We start from the raw sequence: 23,219 nt of genomic DNA on the forward strand, positions 1-23,219 counted from the left end.
GTGTTTTCTGTTTGCCCCTATACAAATTGTTTATATACTGTATGGTTAACTCAAACTGCAATTGTCACTTTTGTTGTAGAAAATAAACTAATTAATTAAACGAGAGTCATCAAAAATAATGGGAGTACCTTTGACAAGCTGCTGGCTTCCTGTTCCCGTCGTGGCCACTAAAGATCACTAAAGGTGGTCTTCAGGTAAAGCAATAGATACAATACTATCGTACGCCAATGATAAGTTTCTCACGCTTGAAAGAATGTTTACCTGGTTGCCAGAGGTGTACATCTTGTAAGTTTGCTCTACCGTTTCTACTCACTGTTGATCGATTGCACAATTTGGGGTAGCATTATTAAAGATCAATAATTATATTTACTGTAAAATATAAATTTTAAATTCTATATAAGGTCATACAATATTGTATTAGTTCCGATCATTCACACCAAATTTATCAGCTGATGCAACATAGAGCACAGTTACGAATGAAACATTGATAATGCATAATCCTTTATGAGTAGTTTTGTTGAGCTTAAAATAAAGTTTATTAATATTTATGTATGCAGAATAACCACATGGGAAAAATAGAGAATGCTTAACGCGTTTTGGGCTAATTCGCCTTCATCAGAGCAAAGTAGAATGAAAGATTCATTCTACTTTGCTCTGATGAAGGCGAATTAGCCGAAAACGCGTTAAGCATTCCCTATTTTTCACTTGTGGTTATTCTGCATACTTGGATCAGTGTTTTTGTGATCATTGTTGCATATTTATATATATTCGCATATTAATAATAATAATTAAAACTACCAATCGGTGATAGTAGCTTGGGTACACGTCAGTACTGGATGACAATTTATAAGTTACTTATTTTCTGCGTGAAGCGAAACTCAAGTCTAGAATGGAATATAGATTTATCACGTAAATTTTAAGTAAAAAAGTTAGCGAATTAGTTTATTAGTCTGGCTATACAATAACAAATAGAAAGTATATGTATTAACTATACAGTATCAGGTCCCTAATTTGCACAGTAAATAACACAGCCCATCCTACTGCTAGGCACTACTTATATTATTTATTTATTTATTTATTTATATACAAGAAGGTACATCGGGTTTATGAAAATACAGAGCATTGAAGTTTTACATTCCTGTAAAGCCACTAGCACGTATAGCGTTTCGGGAAGATCCTTAATCTAACAGATAATTTTAAGAAGGTAATTTCTAGCAAAAAAAAATAAAAAAAAATAAAAAAATTACAGGTACTTTGTAAGAAAGTATAAAAATACATTGTAAGAAAGTATAAAAATGCATTGTAAGAAAGTGTACAAAATACATTGTATAAGAAATTTGACAGGATTAGTAGGTACATTAAAGTAAATTTAAGGGCAATCTACAGGTACATTGTAGCATAATTTGAGGATTTTTGCACGGTATAATGCTATAAACTATGTGTTTAGTATAACAACCATGATATAAGATGACAGCAAGGATTACAAAGGTAAAGTTGTATGGCTTACAGTTGTGTCCGGACCACGGTCGTGTGCGGTCGCAAGGTTGGCGCTCTTGGCGTCTGCTGATTGGTGGGAGGTGGAGTATTGCCCCACACTCTTCGTTTTTGCACGTGGTGATACAGGATATTGTGAATTTGTTCTCGATTGTTGACAGCGTCGAAGAAATGGCTGAGGCGGTATGGCTAAGTGGTAGTGAGGAGGACAGACAAGATGATAACAGACCGTTTGAAGTAGTAGTGAACAGAAAGAAACGGAGAAATAATAACAGACAGCGAGACAGTGAGAGTGACGATGAAATTACAAAGAGATCAAAGAATGAGACCCTACTCAGCAAGACTCAAGACAAGCAATTTAATAGAAGGAAGAGGCTGTTGTTCCCTACAACATGCCAATTGAATTTCCACCAAAAGCTAGAGTGGACGGTACGTCTAGCTAAAGAATGTTTGGAATACGAACCACTCTTCAAGGAGGGTCTTCACCGGCCCTACATAGCAGTTGGGACTGAACAGGCCGTGGAACGCCTCACGACGGTTGGTTTTGAAAATGTAGTGATGGTTAAGGTATGTTGCACACAAAGATCATAGTTTTCAAGTTTCCAACTTATTTAGATCCTGACTGTCTTCTTCTTAACAATGATAATGTTGTCTGGGCAAAGAGGAACAGTGTTCGTGGTGACAAACAAAGTCAGGTTGTTGCCTTGGTAAAGGGTGAGGCGCCGGAGAAAATTTTTGTGCAAGGACTAGGCTATAGGAACGTTGCAAAATACGTTGAGGAGCCCATACTGTGCATGAAGTGTTCACGTTGGGGACATATGGCATGGAAATGCCAGTTTGACCCCAGGTGTCGGTATTGTGGGAAAAAACACGACTCGCGAGAGTGTAGAGTCAAGATTGAAAGAAGTGAAAAAATCATCCCATTTTGTTGCAACTGTCGAGGCAGCCACAATGCTGGTTCCTCTCTATGCCCCATGAAGCCTCATCTGAAAGAGACTAGGACGGGTCCTACAAGCAGGATAGATGTATCCTCGCAGCAAGGAAAGATTGTGCAAGAGGAACATGGAGGAAACAGTTGGAAGCCAACGACAGCCCCTATGATCAATGTGTGGGAAAAAGGGACGGAGAAAGTAAAGGCGAGCTTAGGGAAAGTACATCATGCAGTGGAAAAACTGAAACCTTGTGACGACAAGGTTCAGGACAATATGGTCACCTCTGAGGTTGGTAATCAAATTTTGGAGTATCTAAAAAAACTAGATAAGAGGATTGAGGCATTGGAAAAATTGGCTATGGAAGGTAGACGGGGTGAAACAGGACGTGTTATTGAAAGTGTAACAGGACGTGAAATGGAAAGTGAAACGTGCGTAGAAGAAAGTAATGATGTGCATGACGTAACGATGATAGAGGATAGTCAGGAGAATACACTTTCTAGTAGTGTTAGCGGTGTTCAACCTCCTGTTGTGACAAATGTTGAAAGAACGTTTAAAGTAAAACGGGTTACAGAAATAACAAAGAAAATAGATATGAATAATATTACCTTCGATGTTAGTAGTAGTTGTGAAAGTGAGGAGAAAGAAAAAAATGTTACGGTGTTGGAAGGAAGTTTCTAAGGTATTCTCGTATCTCATGGAATGTGACGGACAGGGCAAAGGTAGTTTTATTATTAATCATGGATGAAAGTAAATTGAGAATATTATCTTGGAACGTTAATGGATTAAAAACTAGAGCGGTGGATGTACACTATTATACTCTTAGAGAGGATATTGACATAGTAGCACTCCAGGAAACTGGGGATAGGGATGGTAGCATTCTGAGGCTAAATGGCTATAGAGGTTTTCACTTATATGCTGATGGAGGAACTAGGGGGGTCTCATGTTATGTCAAAAGTACCATACCTGCCGAGATAACTGGAATCCCTCAGAGATAAAGAGGTATTGAAAGTATTAGCTTGCGGATACAATTAAAGGACCGAGAGTTAAATTTAATTAATCTGTACATCTCTGATAGCTCCCGTGTTTTAAGATACTTGCCAGATTCCTTCTTTTCTGAAGATACACTTGTGGTAGGGGATTTTAATGCCAGACATCCAGCTTTAGGATCAAGGGGTAAAGCAAATAGGAATGGTTGCAGATGGTACCAGTTTTTGCAGGAACATGAAGATGTTCAACTGCTGGGCGAGCCCTCTCCTACTCATTTGAGGGGAGGGAGATTAGATTATGCTTATTTGATAAATGCTGAGGGCATAGAGGGGAATTGTCTTACTGTGGATGATATGCTAAGTGATCATTTTGCATTACAAATACAGCTTAAACTAGATAAAAAGCATGCCTGCCTTCAGAGGAAAAGGTTAAAGTTTAATGAGGGAGAATTAAGGGGTCTTGTTGGCCATATTAAGTCTTGGTATGATACTTATAAGCCAGTTTCGGCAGAAGCATTTTATGAAGATTTAATTAAGGAGGTAGATGTATTTAATGCAACATTGAACAGGAAACCATCTAGTATAAAAAGGCATCCCCCCAGAAAAGAAAATTATACACATGACAAGATGCTTAAGGGGTGGACAGTGACAATGAGGAGAGCTCACAGGGATTGGAATAGGAATGGTAGGACTGAGGAAGGGAAGAATGCTTTACTGGCAGTTGCTAGGCTGTGTGGGGAGAAGAGAAAGGAAATTAGGAGCAAGTATTGGCAGGAATTTACAGAGAAAGTTGGGAGTAACAGAAACTTGAAGGAAATCTGGCAAGACGTAAATAAAATAAGGGGTAAAAAGCATAATTTTGTTGCACATCCAGACCCGCAAGGAATTGCAAATGGGCTCGTAAATAAATGGGCGGAAGCTGCCAAACTTAGTTCATTACCCGCTGTAACGAGAGAGTCATTAGATTCTTGGAAAGATCTAAGAAAGGATTTTATACTTATAGCAGGTAACAGTGGTGATGTCACTTGCACAGGTATTACCAGAGAAGAACTAATAACGGCGATTAAAGTTGGGAAATCTACCGCACCTGGGGAGGATGGAGTAACTTATGAAATACTTAATGAACTTGCCATTATGACGAAAAGCCCACTTTTAGACCTCTTTAATATTAGTTATAAAGAGGGCAGTATTCCCAGTAAATGGAAAAAAGCTATGATCATCCCTATCCCTAAAGCCAATGGAGAGTATAGACCTATGTCTTTAACCTCGTGTTTTTGTAAAATGATGGAGAGGATCATTTTAAATAGACTTTTATATATAATAGGTGATCACCTAAGCTTGTTAATAAAAATTAAATAAAAAAGTGCACTAAACAATCGCTCTTGACTGTTAACTTTTGTTGCCAACAGATGGCAGATGAATTCCTTCGATTCATTAGATACTCATTAGGATGTAGGGAATTTTTAAGAGCTAAATAATATTTTTTTCAATTAACAGATTTAGGTACACACAGAAATTATAATGTGATGCTACTCTGTTCTATATGAGGGATTACAAACTGCAGATTAAGAGCTTACTATGAGTTCATGTATAATATCCTCATCTCAGAGGATGGTTTGCCACATTCGGAGGGACCTTTGACAAGCCACCGGCTTCCTGGCCTCGTCGAGGCCACTGGTATTAGTAAACCCTCAGGTAAATTCAGGTAAAAGTACATGGCATCAGAAATATGATCAGATGTAAGTCTAGCCTGCACTAGCAAACTCTGGGAAGAGCACAAGAATATCTTCTAAGATTCGTGAGTGTACGAAGTAGTACATTTATTATTATTAACATCTTTATTGACAAAAATTAATTACAATTAATTACACTCTTTCATTTTGAAGTTGTTAAAGTAAATACATGAAATAGCTGGGAGATGTAGGACTTGCAGTGTCATGAGAGGTTAACAGGAGGATGAATGGTTGTGGTGGCTCACTGCAGTTGTGCGTGTGTGTTGCATGCAACCAGTCACCTGTTGCAGAGGCTCTCCAACTGCCAGAGCTCTGCATATTTGTGACAGGTTGTTGCAATATATCACGTTCCAACCTCACGATAGCAACAGCATCTCCCAGTGAGATTGTTTGTGTCATCTCCCAGTGACGATGTTTGTGTCATCTCCCAGTGACGATGTTTGTGTCATCTCCCAGTGACGATGTTTGTGTCATCTCCCAGTGACGATGTTTGTGTCATCTCCCAGTGACGATGTTTGTGTCATCTCCCAGTGACGATGTTTGTGTCATCTCCCAGTGACGATGTTTGTGTCATCTCCCAGTGACGATGTTTGTGTCAGACTGCACTCTACACTGTTGACGTAACGACGAGAAAAACCCTCACAACGAGGTCTGAATTTGATCAAGGCAATTGCGGAGGTATGTTTTGGCGTAATGATGATAAGTGAAATATTTGTTTTGCTCCTCTTACCCATGTTTTAGGTGGTAGTGTAAGGGTTACAGAGCCACCTCAGACCCATTCTGTGAGTGACGGTGAAAGGGTTACAGAAGCACCCCAGACCCATCCTGTGAGTGGTGGTGAAAGAGTTACAGAAGCACTCCAGACCCATCCTGTGAGTGGTGGTGAAAGGGTTACAGAAGCATTCCATACCCATCCTGTGAGAAGGGTTACAGAAGCATTCCATACCCATCCTGTGAGAAGGGTTACAGAAGCATTCCATACCCATCCTGTGAGAAGGGTTACAGAAGCACACATTGGCTTCAGGAACTGGATCCAAGTATTCCTTTAAGTAAACAAAATGTATTGATTGTGAATTGATCACAATCAAGAGGATTGTGTATCAACAAAGTGTGAGAAGATAGAATGTTTGATCAGGTTATCGTAGGACCCACAAATACTTACGTCTCGGTATTAGTCAATATTTTGCGAAACAAATCTTTCAAAACATGCAATACTTTTTCATGTATATCAAATAGTCTCTAATCATTAGGAAAACATGAAACTAAAACTGAAATATAGCAATATGAAAGCTACCCAAACTTTAGTATTAATTAATATATTGCACTGTCTCAAGAATGTTGAGAAAGAGCGTGTTGACAGTACTAGTAACAATGTTGAGACAGAACGTGTTACAGTACCAACAAAACTTACAATTCAAGAGAGTGAATTACTTGCCTTGAGCGCGATATGTGTAAGCGTGGAGTTGCCTGTAGGTAGGTGAGTTGGGTACCACCTGCATGTCTAATGAATCATGTCCGGCTACACTTCGCCTACGGCACTCCGAACCCATACCACAACATACTTACCTCGAATCCTCAAAAAATGGTTATCTCCGTCAAATTTGACTGTCTCAGTTAGCAACCGCTCTTATCTCAGCTAAATAGCATTCCATTTCTATCAGGTAAGCCTACTGTGAACATTGCTGAACAAGATTTTATTCAATGCTGAGAGAAATGGGTCAGTGAAATAGTGCAGCCAACTCCTAAATGTTGTTTTAACCAAAGATCAGAAGATATTACCCTATAAAATGTAGTCATTCACAACGGTTACTATAAAGTAAAGCAATATATAGTTCCAATCTTCCGCCCTCAGCTATCTTGCCAATTATTCTTAAAATGATACGTATTTTCAGACCAAAACAAAAGTGATGGCTGGGGAGGACGAGGAGTCGGTTGGCGCCATCGAGGAGGGAACACCAGGACAGTGTGACCAACTGCTAGGCTCCAGGAGACAAGAGTTGGCAGAGATACAATGGAAGTTCACCGAGCAGGACCTCAAGGACACTGAGTGTGGTCTAGGTCCCTGTAGGGCAAGATGGCTGCAGGTGAGATCACTGTACATTCAGGAGTATATAATGATAAGCCTGAATTGTACACAGACTGCATTGTATTGTATACAATATTGTATGTACACTATTGTATATACTTGAAAATTCCAAATGACCTTGCTGGGACTATATCCTCCACATGCGACGTTGAGTGCTGTACCACTACCACATTACGAAAGCATGGGAGAGTGTTTATAAACTCATTCAACCCCCATGCCCGAGTGCATTCGGGTTATGTTTGGCCACATAGCCTAACCAGGATTGAACCTGGATTCTTCGGTCGCGAGTCGAGGACGCAGACCAATGTTCATTAGGGCACCTTCCTAGTCATCGTGTGGGTCAGTCTCCCGTGGACACAAATATCATTTAAAGCCTAATGCATCTTTTTATCAAAATGTTTATTTTTATTCACTCACTTTCTTTACTGTGTGTGTATGCAGAGGCTGGCGCTGAAGGAGTGCTTGATCGTGGTGTTCTCTCTGAGCGCCATCGTGCAGGGCATGTTCTTCAGCTACACCGTTGCAGTCATCTCCACCATAGAGAAGAGGTTCCAACTCACCAGCAAACAGACTGGTACGTCACCTCTATAGGGTTCTATGGTCGTCTTCTCCAGTCTTACGAAGGTCTGATTGTCCCCCCGCCCCCATGTGAGTGATTGTCCCTCTCATTGGAGTGAGTGTCCCCCCATGTGAGTGATTGTTCATGACTGTTTCAGGGATCATGCTGGCTGGGAACGACATCTCGGTGGTGATGTTGGCCATCTTCCTGGGTTACTACGGCAACGCAGGTCATCGTCCCCGCTGGCTGGGTGTAGGAATCGCTCTCACAGCCATCTCCAGCTTCATGGCCACCCTCCCACACTTTATATATGGTACCGACACCCACCACTACCTCACCACAGCTAGCCTTAACGATACTGCGCAACCTGGGACAAGTAAGTGACGCGCTGTATCTGTGTTTGGTGTGTGTGTGTGAAGAAAGTTATTGTTGCTAATTCAGCTACTCAGAATAAAAAAATCCAAGTAGCACGGGCTATGGTGAGCCCGTAGTGGACTTATCTGGCATAGAAGCGGGGCTGTATGGTATGAATAAAGATAAACAAAGTTTAAATTACATTCTTATATCAAAGCATTAAATTTCAAGTGTAAGTTAAGACATACAGCACTGTGCTACAGGGCTGTATACAAATAACTAAAATTAAATGTGTATGAACATGGCTGTGATTGTGTTGCAGACGAGGAGCTGTGCTTGTCACAGTGGGAGGAGGTGTGTGAGGAGATAAGCGAACAAGGGGAGGGGAAGCCTTACTTAGGCCCCATCATCCTGCTCTTCGTCTCCCAGTTCATCGTCGGCATCTCCATGACCATCTTCTTCACCGTTGGCATCAGCTACGTCGACGACAACATCAACAAGAAGACCACCGCCTTCTACTACTGTGAGTATTGATTGGTGGTGTGCTTAAGGCCCATCACCCTCTGGAGGGTCATCAAACTCAAAGACCCCCGAAAGAACCAGCAAATATACTTTAGTCCTAAACAGTCCAGAGCTAAAGTGTATATACACCGAGAGGTATACCTCTGAATACATATATCCCTTGTGTAGTATTTTTATTATTATTGTTATTGTGATACTAGGCTGTTCTCTCAAATACTTTCGTTGTTGACAACTCATCCCAAACAAAGTCTCAAAAATGGTCGGTATATTTTCTAAAATCAGATATTATGTTCCCCACTCTGCTCTCCTTTCATTATACTACGTACTAATCTATCCCTATCCTATATACGGTATCTGTGCACGGGGTTCAACCACTTCAAATTACCTCAAGCCTATCATCACAGCAAAAATCTGCTATTAGAACTATAATAAACTCTGTTCTCAGACAACACACAGCCCCTCTGTTTAAATCCCTTAACATGCTTAACATACACTCCACACATTCTCATTTGCTATCTACATGTACACAACCATGTTCCTAAATGTTAATCTTGATCTGCAACTTTTCCTTGATAGGTGTAATAGAACTCATGACCACCACACCAGAAATAAATATATTTTTGATATCCCCGGAGTCAGGCTAAATCTGTGCACACTCCGTGCAAATAAAAGGGCCCAGTCTTTGGAACTCACTCCCTGATGAATTAAAAAATGTTCTAACCTATACCTTGTTCAAAAGTTAAACCAAAAAGTACCTAATTATATCCTCATAGTTTCCTATCTTGTGCTTCAAACTCACACTGTATCTTGTACTACCCACTTCCCCAATATTAGTACGTAGGACTAATTAAGTACTTCATCTTTATCAGTGTAATCACCTCTGTCAATTTATATTGTTGATATAAAACCTTGCTACGATATACTTTTCACCTTTTTTTTTTACTTTGTAAGAATAGTGGTGATTGTGGTAGTAGCAGTAAGAGTAGTGGTAGTTGTGGTGTATGGCATTAGTGATAGCATTACCAGTAACCAACATCAGTACCTGTATTCACCCTGTCTCAACAACGGTACACACAGCTATCTACCTCTTGCTGAGGACGCTAGGACCAGTGCTGGGCTTTATGCTGGGAGGCAAGTGCTTGAGCTTCTGGATCAATCCCACCATCCAGCCCAGCCTTTCTCATGACGATCCCAGGTGGCTAGGCGCCTGGTGGATAGGTAAACAAACGCAATATTAATCGAAAATGTGACATAATTAGTAATTATTATGATATACAAAATTAATGTCTTTAATATTTTATTACTGATAATAGAGAAATTACAAATCATTTGTACATAATATAATAGGATGATTAACATAGCTATTATGATGATACACCTAGATAACACAAAAACAAAAGCGTAATGATGTGTCGTCTGTGGGGCCTCCTCAGGGTTCCTGATCATCGGCGGGTCCCTGATGCCGCTGGGGTGCACGATGGTCCTCTTCCCTCGCAAGCTGCCCGCCACCCTCAGGAGGGAGGCTAAGAGGACCCTCAACAGGAGGCTGGACCAGGATAGGGGGACGAGGGAGGCTGGAGCGGTGCTGAAGGGTAGGATGTTGCAGGTAAGCACGACTATACTGCAGGATGGGACGATTCACGAGGACGGTGCACTACAGGAGGACGGGATGATGCAGGCTAGGCCCCTGCACGAGGACGGGATGATGCAGGCTAGGCGACTACAGGAGGATGAGATGATGCAGACTAGGCCACTACGGGAGGACGAGGCTGTGTTCGTTGCATCTACTGCGAAAACGAACGAGACATCGTTGAAAAGTAAGCGTGGTATTTTGAGTTAATAGGTGAGGATGATGTGTAATGTGTGAAGGTGATGGGTAATGGATGGTGGGTTAGGAGAAATTATAAAACAATGAAAAGGTAACAAATAAAAGATAGACGAAATCCATAGCTCGATGGATTATTGAATAAAAAAAAATTATTGATGAAAGGCAGGGTGCTAAAGAGAGAGAAAGAGAGAGAGACAGGGTTGGGGTGTGAGCTGGTGACTGTTAGGGGTGGTGAAGGTAGAGGGATGGCGAGGGAAGATCTGGTGAAGTTTATATCACCTTGATGAGTACGACAATGTTACAGGAGGCAAACTGACTTAGAGCCGGTTGAGGGATAAGGGAAGCTTTGGTGAATAATTTTCCCGCAAATAATAACATGCTCACCACCACACAGCTAATAATGTCCCCTAACGTGGCTAGTAACTCCCTACACAGCTAGTAACTTCCCCTCATCCCATTCACAGCTAGTAACCTCCCCTCACCCCATACACAGCTAGTAGCCTCCCCTCACCCCCATACACAGCAAGTAACCTCCCCCTCTGCCTTGCAGACCTGCCGAGACGTCTGAGAAGACTGTTGAGGAACCGGATATATACAGGTAACCTCTTCAACGTGACCCTGACCGTCCTGGCCACCTCAGGGTACAAAATCTTCCAGCCGAAGTACCTGGAACACCAGTTTAAGAAGACAGCCGCGGACGCCAGCTACTACACAGGTGAGCCGTGGTTATTTAGATTGATAGTTATGCTGTGGTAAGCATACTGCGATGCATGCTGTGTCTAGCGTACTGTTATATACTGGGAATTCTAGGATCTATTTAGGCTGTGACTTACCTATAATGCATGGGTTGGTGTTACATGCTGTGACTCCCATACTGTGGCTTATGGAGTTTGGATTGAGGAATGTGGCTCCTATACTGTAGCTTGAGTAGTGTGGCTTACATACCGTGATATGTATGGTGGGCAGTAATTACTCTTAAAACACACTTTCCTAAACACTGGAAGGTATCTCTCAGATTTTAGATTTCAACTTCTAGAAAGAAGCAGTACATAAACGCCTGTGAAAGAACCAGTGGAAGCTAATCAACGGGTCCATTAAAAAAAAAAATAGACAGTAAGCTACCCCAGGAGGAGACGTTTAGTAGGTATCTCATACCGTTCCCTGTACTACGCGCCTGTGTCTCGCCCCTGCTGGGAACATGTTCAAAACAAAAATATTAATATCCTATATTTAAAATATGTAATACAAACAAGGAGCAACGGTTTTAAGCTCAACAAGCCACAATGTAGGATAGAAAACAAGAGATGTTTTTTCACCCATAGGGTTATAAACCCATGGAACCGCCTATCCGCCTTTGCTGTATAAATGCCAAAATACTGCTGCAATTAAAATTACAGTTGGATAAAATCATTAGGATAAATGGGGGGACCTTTGACAAGCCGTAGACTTCTTGTATTTCTCGAACTAAGTAGAGAGATAATCACTCAGGTAAATTCAGGAAAATTTTGGGGTGTTCAATTTTGCATTCAATTACGTATATGTGCCTTCTGCTTCACGTACGGTGTACATTATCTTCATGTACAGTTTGGTAGCATAGTATGAGTACCTATGATGGTGCATGTTGGCAGGGATGGCGACCATGGTGGCCACTACGCTAGGGACGGTAGTGAGTGCAGTGGTGCTGCGCTGGGTTCGTCCCCGAGCCAAGCTTGTGATAGGCTACAACGTGTTCTCCACGCTCCTCACCTGCGTCTGTTACCTCTGCCTCATGTTCATCGGCTGCCCCGAGGTCACTATTATCACCCCAACCAACATGCGCTTTCTTAATGAGTAAGTGGCAAATTTTGCAGATCGTCTTCTCCAACCAGTACAAACTTTACATGTCTATATAAATAAATTTTAAAGTTTCTGAGCCCATTATGCATAATAAGTTAAGCAAAACTAATTATTGCACCATATGATTTGTATGTCATTTTAGTTTCTCTATTTGTTGTCTAAAAATTCGAATTGCGCTCAGTACCGAATGGTTCACCGTCTTAACCGAAAACCTGGGTAATTAACATTTAAGAGTCATTAGATAAAGGTAATTGCCATAATATAGCACAATAAGCTTATTGCTGTGTTATATGGATATTATTATAACTGCAGAACAGTTAATCAACATATTTGCAGCTCTACAATTAAAGTTACCGTGGTGATGAAGAACACCAAGTACGAGTTTACAGGCAGATAAGTTTATTCTGGAGCTTTACTGACATGAATTTAAGAGTAATATGTAATCTTTCCGCTAGCGCCCACATACAAATGAAGTCACCACTATGCAAAGCGTTTCAGGCAAAATTTAGAACAAAATAGATAAAAAATTATTTAAAAGTAGAATTGGGTAAACACTTAATGAAGTCAACTAACATATGTGAGAATGTTCACTATAAAAAATTATATACAATATTTAAAGGTGACATTTAACAATACCAGGCACAGACTATTACATTATGGAATCTGTAGTTCTACCAACAATACAGAATGGGTTTTTAACATTAATACAGCAGGGGAAACAAAAAGAAATATTTTAGTAAAGCAACTATAGAACATACACAGTAAATTAGTAAAATTTTAAAGTTTAATAGGGTAAACACTAATGAACCTCCCACAGGATGATTACGGAGTCCACAGTAAAACTCTCTGGGTGTATGTGACAGGTCGGATGGTGAACCGTGCTGGAGTGAGTGTGGGTGCTCAGAGAGGTTCTCGCCGGTGTGTGCAGAAGACCTCTCCACCGTCTACTATTCCCCGTGCTACGCCGGCTGCTCCAGCGTCAACACCTCCGTTAGCGACAATGTACGCGATAATTGTTCACTCAACATATAATTACCATGGAATTTGACGGATATATGATTGTTTGCCCTAACACAAAGTTAGGGAGTTCCGTTTGTTTAATTTTAGGTAAATTATTAAAATGTTTACACAGTTCCCGTGCGAAGGGTTGACTGGTGAATACATTCCTGTCAAATGCAAATAAATATATTATCTAATCATGAATCACTAGTAACTTCAAATACACACTGTTTGATATTGTTATTCCCTCCTGCTAGAGATTGACGTTTTTGGTTATGCATTCCAAACCCATCCAATAGTCTATATGTGTGGTAACGAAACACTACAGTGGGCAAAGTTGGATCTTTGTCAAAGATTTTGGATGAAATAATTTGATATTTTTTTGAACATGTGAAAGAGAATTATTTTTAAATCCTTGAATTATTTATTTATTTTTAAATCCTTGAATTATTTATTTACTGACGAGGTGAATCAAAACTATCTGCAATAATGAATCACGTTCAGTATAGCAGGCACTAATTACAAAACCACCACTGGACATTGAAAGATAAACGTCAGATTCCACAATAAACATAAATAAACAACTTGATTGAAACAGAGAGGAACAACCTAAATTGGGGAAATTGATCCTGTAATGGCACCCACAGCTCCTACAATAGGGAAATCTAGGAGAAAAATTGACCCGGAAACTCACCAACTCATTCTCAGTGAGATCTTTAAGAGTACAATAATTATGCTACTCTCTGATTACATTTTTTGTGTGTGGATAGGCAGGCAGGAGGGTTACTCAGTAGACAGAATATTGAAGTTCTTGCGAGGCAGGATCACGTATAACATTTGGGGATTACGGCTCATGCTTGGTGATGATATGAAAAATTGGTTTACTAATAATTATATAAAATATATATAAATGTAGTATTTTCCCTTGAAAATTGATGTAAATATGATCTTTATATTGTGTATTATTTAATAAAAAAATTATCTTGTAGGTAAGTGTATAGTGCCCTGTTCTTGTAGACAGGTATACAACGTGTCTTGTTCTTGTGAACAGGTATACAGTGACTGCCGGTGCATCGAAAGCAACATGGCCACAGACGACAACGGCCCGCTCCAAGAAACACCCATCTTACCTCAGGTAGGCCTGACGTCGGCACTTAAACTAATTTGTTATTATCGATAAATAAAAATAATTGTCATTAGAACCAAAACACTTGATCTAATCTACCCTAGGCTTAGTAGTAATCAAAACTTTAATATATAATAATGTCGCTTATTTGAGAAAAAGTTTGATTATACAGTAGGACAAAATTTACAAATGAGCCTTTGGGGATAGCTTGGGCGAGCTTAGCCTGAGAATGAGTCGATGTTACTATTAGATAAATGAAGCAAAAATCTCACCAATGACCCAATTACGTTGCAGATTGAGACAAGATGGGGGTCTGCAATGCAAGGCTACTGCCCAGACTCTTGCAACACGTTCATCTATTACATCATGATCCAGATCTTTATGGATGGCGCTTTTTCACTGGGGAAAATTGGTAGCGTTCTCGCCCACCTGAGGCATGTTTTGATGATCATTTTTTGTCAAATTGCAGACATAGTGATAACACTGTACCTTTTGCATTAGGCTGTAAAATTACATAAAATATACTTTTCCGTACAGAGCTGTGGCAGACGAGGACAAAGGCTTAGGAATCGGTATATTGGAGGTATCTTTAGCTCTGTTTGGCTTTATTCCTGCACCTGTCATCATGGGCGCCATTATAGGTGTGTATTAATTTATTTTTGTTACTCAGATCGTTTGCCTTGTCTTATGCATATCATGGATTCATCCTGGCATATTAATTCACTCAATCATGATAATAATTTTTATACAGCAAGGTTTTCTTACAGCTTGATCTGGCTACTTAGAATCAATTAAGTAAATATTTTTGCCTGCAGACTCCTCGTGTGTTATATGGAACATCTCCTGTGGCAAATCAGGCAATTGCTGGCTCTATGATTTGAATAAATTGAGGGTAATAACCCATTTGGTACCTGCAGGTTAGTGATATTAAACGTGTGTATATCCACCTTTCTGTACCAGTGGCACCCAATGATGTAGTGGTTGGCTCTCTCACAAGCTCTCTCATTGCCGCATTGGATTTCATTTCATTCATTGAAAGTTTATTGCGCATCCCGTATTCATCCTGTAAGCGGTAGTTTATTGTACACTCCCCACTCATCCTCGCAAAAAGGATTAGAGAGCACAAAAGGTCTTAATCAAAACGGTTGTTATTTGACATTGGTTTTCATCGTTTATCTACACACTTATATTTAATTATGAGAGCTAGTAACAGAACACAGTTTGCACCGTAACTGCTATGTATTGCAAATATAATAATTTATTATATAATAAATGATTGTATTTGTTACACATAATGTTACACATTGGAGCCAAGTCATTTTTAGGTGATACCTAACCTAATTTTCAGTATTGGATAATAATAAGTATCGGAAATGGTGCTGTTTATGAGCTTAGGCTACATATCTTTCACTTTCATCACAGCTATCTATATCTATAAGATAATGTCCTGTCTCTTCAATGTTGGAGGCCAGACTCTTGGGACTGGCCTCACCCAACTTTCACACATGAAGAATGTGGGAATGTCATAGGGCAGTTGGGGTAGCCTCCAGTGCTACAAGAAATATCGGCATCTAACCTACCCACCCATGTGATATTCATAAAGACAAGTATTGAATACTGGTAGTGTTGTCCGTAGACTTGCTTAGAAGTTTAATTGTTTCGTTATACAGCATTAGTTTTCATAGAGAGAAGGAAGAGAGGGGGGGGGGATTTTTTTTTACTAGAGGGAAGGATAGCAGGGGGAGAGGTAAGAGATAGGAGGTATTGGGGAGAAGGGGGGAAAAGGTGCAGAAGGGAAGATACATCAGAGGGTGAGAGAAGGGGGAGAAAGACGCAGAGGGTGAAAAAGGTGGATAATGGAAGAAAGGCGAGAAAGATAGGAGAGAAGGGAAAGAGGGGGAGAGAACTGGACGCAGCTGGGTACCCCCCCTATACGGTTACTATCTACTACAAGACAAAGATTATTGATGTGTGTAATTGTGTGGGTGATTAGATATGTATGTGTATGTATATGTGTATACGTATATATATATGTACATGTATGTATGAGGGTGTGTACATGTGTATACAACATTGATAATTTTGTAACTAGCGTCAAATATTTGTACTTGCTTAGCTAAACGAACTAGAGGGTTCAGTTCCTGAACCGATTATGTGCCTCTGTAATCCTTTACACCACCGCCCACGGGATGGGTATGGGGTGCATAATAAAGAAAGAAATTGAAATATCTACTACAAGCGAAATATGGCTGTAATGCAAGATTCACAGTGCGGTCTGCTGCATGATGCGAGGAGGACGTGTTGCTCCGCATCTTCTTGTTTGCACGTGGCTGCTGCAGCTAGATGTTGTGAATTTGTTCTCGACTGTTGCAGTGATACAGTGCCTTTGTGTATCGAGGAAATGGCTGAGGCGGTCTGCCTAGGTGATGGAAGATCCTGTACTGGGCCTGGAGAGTGTGACAGTTGGGATGGCAGACAGGATGATACTAGGCCGTATCAAGCAGTAGTAAACAGATATAAACGGAGAAATATTCAAAGACAGCGAGACGAAGACAGTGAGGAGGAAATAACAAAGAGACCAAAAAATGAAGACATTCTCAGCAGGACGCGGGAGATGCAGACTAATGGAAGGAAGAGGCTGTTGTTCCCTACAGCATGTCAACTGAATTTCCATCAAAAGCTGGAGTGGACGGTTCGTTTGGCTAAGGAGTTTTTTGAATATGAACCACTGTTCAAGGAGGGTCTTCACCGGCCCTATATAACAGTTGGGACAGAAGAGGCCGTGGAACACCTAACGAAGGATGGGTTTGAGAATATTGTGATGGTTACTCCGGAAAAAGGTATGATGTACACCAAGGTCATAGTGTTTAAGTATCCAACTTATTTGGATCCTGATTATCTATTGCTCAACAATGATAGTGTTGTTTGGGCAAAGAGGAACAGTGTTCGTGGTGAAAAACAAAGCCAGGTTGTTGCCTTGATAAAGGGTGAGGCTCCAGAAAGAATTTTTGTGCAAGGACTAGGCTACAGGAAAGTTGTAAAATACATTGAGGAGCCCATATTATGCATGAAGTGTTCTCGTTGGGGACATATGGCTTGGAAATGCCAGTTTGACTCCAGGTGTCGGTACTGTGGTAAGAAACACGACTCTCGAGAGTGTAGAGTCAAGATTAAAAACGGTGAAAAAATCGTCCCATCTTGTTGCAATTGTCGAGGCAGCCACAATGCTGGTTCCTATCTATGTCGCATGAAGCCTCATCTGAGAGACTCGAGGACGGGTGCTACAAGCAGGATAGATGTATCCTCGAAGGAAGGAAAGATTGTGCAGCAGGAACATGGAGGAAACAGCTGGAAGCCAATGACAGCGCCTATGAACAATGTGTGGGAGAAAGGAACGGAGACAATTAAGGCGAGCCTAGGGAAAGTAGGAAATGCAGCTGAAAAAATTAAACCTTGTGGAAACAAGGTTCAGGACAATATAGTGAACTCTGAGGTTGGTACTCAAATATTGGAATATCTAAAAAAAACTAGAAAAGAGGATTGAGGCATTAGAAAAATTAGCTATGGGGGGTAGACGGGGTGAAGATGGTGGTGAAACAGGACGTGAAATGGAAAGTGAAACAGGACGTGAAATGGAAAGTGAAACAGGACGTGAAATGGAAAGTCAAACAGGACGTGAAATGGAAAGTCAAACAGGACGTGAAATGGAAAGTGAAACAGGACGTGAAATGGAAAGTCAAACAGGACGTGAAATGGAAAGTCAAACAGGACGTGAAATGGAAAGTCAAACAGGACGTGAAATGGAAAGTCAAACAGGACGTGAAATAGTAAGTGAAATAGGACGTGAAGTGGAAAGTGAAACAGGACGTGAAATGTGTGTTGAAGAAAGTAAGGAAGAACATGACGTATTGATGATAGAGGATAGTCAGGAAAATGAACTTTCTAGTAGTATTAGCGTTCAACCTTCTGTAGTGACAAATGTTGAAACAAAGGTTAAAGTAAAACGGTATAGAGAAATAAGAAAGAAATTAGATATGAATAAGATCACCTTTGATGTTAGTAGCTGTTGTGCAAATGAGGAGAAAGCAAAAATGTTACAGTGTTGGGAGAGTCTGTCTGAGAAAATCTCGTATCTCATGGAATGTGACAGACAGGGCAAAGGTAGTTTTATTAAATCATGGATGAAAGTAGAGTGAGAATATTATCTTGGAGCGTTAATGGGTTAAAATCTAGTGCGGTGGATGTACACTATTATACTCTTAGATAGTACTATATTAACCTGATATGTTACAAGGGATTCTTGTATTTGTACTCACTGAATTTGTGCGCCCCTTGAGGGACTTGAAGTATGGGAAGGGGTAGAAATAGCCTAAGCTTTTTTTTTTTTTTTAAACTTGTCTCAATAAACCTACTTGAACTTGGAAGACCATTATGTATTAAAGTGTCAACTTATGGATAACCATAGAAATAAGGAAATAAGTAGTGTACCACTTCAAATTGTTTGGATGTGTGATAATGATATGATAGACAGAATACTTAGGAACTACAAGAATTTTGCCCCAATGATTGTAACACTTACTATATTAATATGCAATGTTAAATGTTGTATTGTGATTTGTGTATCTGTACTCACTGAATTTGTGCGCCCCTTGAGGGACTTGAAGTAGAGGGGGGTAGAAATAGCCTAAGCTACTCTATCCCTTTGAGATGTATTTTTTCTTGTCTCAATAAACATACTTGAACTTGAACTTGAATGCAAGATTGATTAGATTTTAAAATGACTTTCGTATCCGCTTCCCACTCTAAATGACTTTCATATCCACAGCCAGCTTCCCATTGGCTGTCAATGATGTTATTATATTCTTCTGCGGTTAGTGTTGATATTATATTCACTGTGTATGTATATTGTCCAACACATCAAGAGCATGTTTTATATTTTTTTCTTAACGAGTGTTTCAAATTGTTCTTGTTTGTAAAACATGTACCTAAAATATTACTAAATTATATTTAGCCACATTCTATATTGTTTTTATGATAGGGTAACATTTCGATCTGAATTTCATTTGACTAGGGATTGTGTTTGTGTCTGTGTTGGGTGACCTGGTGATGTACTACTACAGTGACACGCTGGACCTGTATGGTGAGAAGGACACGAAGATGACCTAGTGATGTACATCTACAGTGACCTACAGGACCTGTATGACGAAAGAAAAGGCAGTGATGACCACAAGCCAATGCAGAAGTCTAGTTCACCGAACTGTTACCATAGTTAATATATATAAATACTTCATAATATATAATGGTCTCAACTTACCTGATGACTACTATCTTAATTGGTGACGTTTTTCCCCTTTGACTGACATCTGGCCTAATAAACTGCAGACGTTTCATATTATAGTGGTATTTCATTGCAAAAGGCAATAATCTATAAATTCGTTAAAATAAAATATACTGAAATGATTAATCGTTGTAGTTAAGTGTGGGATATTCTCAAATTTTTCCCTCTGAAGTTTCAAAATACAGATAATATAGATTCAAATGAATTTGAGGGTAGGAAGTCTGGGAAGTAGGTGGCGGACATTGTAAGTATGAGAGAGCGGGGAGTGAGAGTGGACAATACAAAGTATTAATATAATTCCCGATGTTGGGATAGGCAGCCTCTGTATATGTATACTTTGGGCTCGTATTGAAGCCTTTCCTTCCCACGTCGAACTCTGACTGCCCTCAGGATGCAACCCCATAATATTTGTCTAACTCCCGGGTACCCATTTACTGCTAGGTAAATAAAAGCATCAGGTCACAAAGGTTCGAACCCTTATCATGGTCCTTATGGATTTGTTTAAAGGCATCAGGTGAAAGGAAACGCTCCTCAATAAAAGCCTAACGTGTATGAATACACTCTGACTTCCTGTCCCCCGACACAGTGAATTAATATTTCTCAACACTATATCTGTGATTGGCCTGTAACCATTGATTTCAGACTAAATGGTATGAGATACTTTGAGCTCTGTAACTACTTCATACACACGAATATTCTACTTACTGCCCTAAACGCTGCGCGTACTAGTGGCTTTACAAGATTGTAATTACCGTATTATGTATCCTCACAATCCCAATGTGCCTCCTTGTATATATATATATGTCGTACCTAGTAGCCAGAACGCACTTCTCAGCCTACTATGCAAGTCCCAAATTGCCTATTAAGCCAAGTTTTCCTGAATTAATATATTTTCTCTACTTTTTTTCTTATGAAATGATAAAGCTACCCATTTCATTATGTATGAGGTCAATTTTTTTTATTGGAGTTAAAATTAACGTAGATACATGACCGAACCTAACCAACCCTACCTAACCTAACCTAACCTATCTTCATAGGTTAGGTTAGGTTAGGTAGCTGAAAATGCTAGGTTAGGTAGTCGAAAAAGCATTAGTTCATGAAAACTTGGCTTATTAGGCAAATCGGGCCTTGCATAGTAGGCTGAGAAGTGCGTTCTGGCTACTAGGTACGACATATATATATATATATATGTCGTACCTAGTAGCCAGAACTCACTTCTCAGCCTACTATTTAAGGCCCGATTTGCCTAATAAGCCAAGTTTTCCTGAATTAATATATTTACTATAATTTTTTTCTTATGAAATGATAAAGCAACCCTTTTCTCTATGTATGAGGTCAATTTTTTTTTAGTGGAGTTAAAATTAACGTAGATATATGACCGAACCTAACCAACCCTACCTAACCTAACCTAACCTATATTTATAGGTAAGGTTAGGTTAGGTAGCCAAAAAAAGCTAGGTTAGGTTAGGTTAGGTAGGTTAGGTAGATGAAAAAACATTAATTCATGAAAACTTGGCTTATTAGGCAAATCGGGCCTTGAATAGTAGGCTGAGAAGTGCGTTCTGGCTATTAGGTACGACATATATATATATATATATATATATATATATATATGTCGTACCTAGTAGCCAGAACTCACTTCTCAGCCTACTATTCAAGGCCAGATTTGCCTAGTAAGCCAAGTTTTCCTGAATTAATATATTTACTATAATTTTTTTCTTATGAAATGATAAAGCAACCCTTTTCTCTATGTATGAGGTCAATTTTATTTTATTGGAGTTAAAATTAACGTAGATATATGACCGAACCTAACCAACCCTACCTAACCTAACCTAACCTATATTTATAGGTAAGGTTAGGTTAGGTAGCCAAAAAAAGCTAGGTTAGGTTAGGTTAGGTAGACGAAAAAACATTAATTCATGAAAACTTGGTTTATTAGGCAAATCGGGCCTTGAATAGTAGGCTGAGAAGTGCGTTCTGGCTATTAGGTACGACATATATATATATATATATATATATATATATATATATATATATATATATATATATATATATATATATATATATATATATATATATATATATATATATATATGTCGTACCTAATAGCCAGAACGCACTTCTCAGCCTACTATTCAAGGCCCGATTTGCCTAATAAGCCAAGTTTTCATGAATTAATGTTTTTTCGTCTACCTAACCTACCTAACCTAACCTAACCTAGCTTTTTTTGGCTACCTAACCTAACCTTACCGATAAATATAGGTTAGGTTAGGTTAGGTAGGGTTGGTTAGGTTCGGTCATATATCTACGTTAATTTTAACTCCAATAAAAAAAAATTGACCTCATACATAGAGAAAAGGGTTGCTTTATCATTTCATAAGAAAAAAAATATAGTAAATATATTAATTCAGGAAAACTTGGCTTATTAGGCAAATCGGGCCTTGAATAGTAGGCTGAGAAGTGAGTTCTGGCAACTAGGTACGACATATATATATATATATATATATATATATACATATATATATATATATATATATATATATACATATATATATATATATATATATATATATATATATATATATATATATATATATATATATATATATATATATATAAATATTTGAAGAGATTCTTGTGTTGTGCCCAGATTTTGCTAGTGCAGGCTAGACTGTAATCTTTCATATAGAATAGGGTAGCAGCATATTGCTGTGTGTACCTAAGCTTGTTAATAAAAAGAATTGTGTTTGTTAATTAGTCAGTTAAATTTTCGTCGGTATTGTGTCAAACACCTGTATTCCACAAATATTTGTTTTAAATAAATTTTCCACCTTTAGTGTTTTCTGTTTGCCCCTATACAAATTGTTTATATACTGTATGGTTAACTCAAACTGCAATTGTCACTTTTGTTGTAGAAAATAAACTAATTAATTAAACGAGAATCATCAAGAATAATGGGAGTACCTTTGACAAGCTGCTGGCTTCCTGTCCCCGTCAAGGCCACTAAAGATCACTAAAGGTGGTCTTCAGGTAAAGCAATAGATACAATACTATCGTACGCCAATGATAAGTTTCTCACGCTTGAAGGAATGTTTACCTGCTGGTTGCCAGAGGTGTACATCTTGTAAGTTTGCTCTACCGTTTCTACTCTGTTGATCGATTGCACAATATGGGGTAGCATTATTAAAGATCAATAATTATATTTACTGTAAAATATAAATTTTAAATTCAATATAAGGTCATACAATATTGTATTAGTTCCGATTATACACACCAAATTTATCAGCTGATGCAATATAGAGCACTGTTACGAATGAATCATTGATAATGCATAATCCTTTATGAGTAGTTTTGTTGTGCTTAAGATAAAGTTTATTTATATTTATATGTGCAGAATAAGCACATGGAAAAATAGAGAATGCTTAA

At 39.1% G+C, this 23,219-nt stretch overlaps 1 protein-coding gene across 5 annotated transcripts; it reads left to right on the forward strand.

Moving 5' to 3' along the window:
* Positions 1-1,467: 1,467 nt before the first annotated feature.
* On the forward strand, positions 1,468-20,941 carry LOC138359769 (solute carrier organic anion transporter family member 74D-like). 5 transcript variants are annotated; one of them, XM_069319453.1, is made up of 15 exons: positions 1,468-2,061; positions 7,038-7,229; positions 7,673-7,805; positions 7,948-8,166; positions 8,467-8,667; positions 9,744-9,884; positions 10,100-10,483; positions 11,045-11,209; positions 12,123-12,324; positions 13,194-13,332; positions 14,381-14,464; positions 14,750-14,889; positions 14,993-15,096; positions 15,271-15,372; positions 19,527-20,941. In XM_069319453.1, exons 1-15 carry the CDS (start codon positions 1,468-1,470, stop codon positions 19,619-19,621), a joined length of 2,895 nt encoding a protein of 964 aa, XP_069175554.1. In that variant the 3' UTR covers positions 19,622-20,941. The 5 variants fall into 5 exon arrangements, 4 of the variants coding, with proteins under 4 accessions (XP_069175554.1, XP_069175555.1, XP_069175557.1 ...); XM_069319454.1 differs by lacking the exon at positions 1,468-2,061 and adding an exon at positions 5,406-5,823 and having other exon boundaries at positions 19,527-20,938; XM_069319456.1 differs by lacking the exon at positions 1,468-2,061 and adding an exon at positions 5,857-6,017 and having other exon boundaries at positions 19,527-20,939.
* The last annotated feature ends 2,278 nt before the right edge of the window (positions 20,942-23,219 follow it).

The sequence above is a fragment of the Procambarus clarkii genome, chromosome 93, assembly GCF_040958095.1.
Source record: "Procambarus clarkii isolate CNS0578487 chromosome 93, FALCON_Pclarkii_2.0, whole genome shotgun sequence".
In the NCBI taxonomy this organism is placed as follows: domain Eukaryota; kingdom Metazoa; phylum Arthropoda; class Malacostraca; order Decapoda; family Cambaridae; genus Procambarus; species Procambarus clarkii.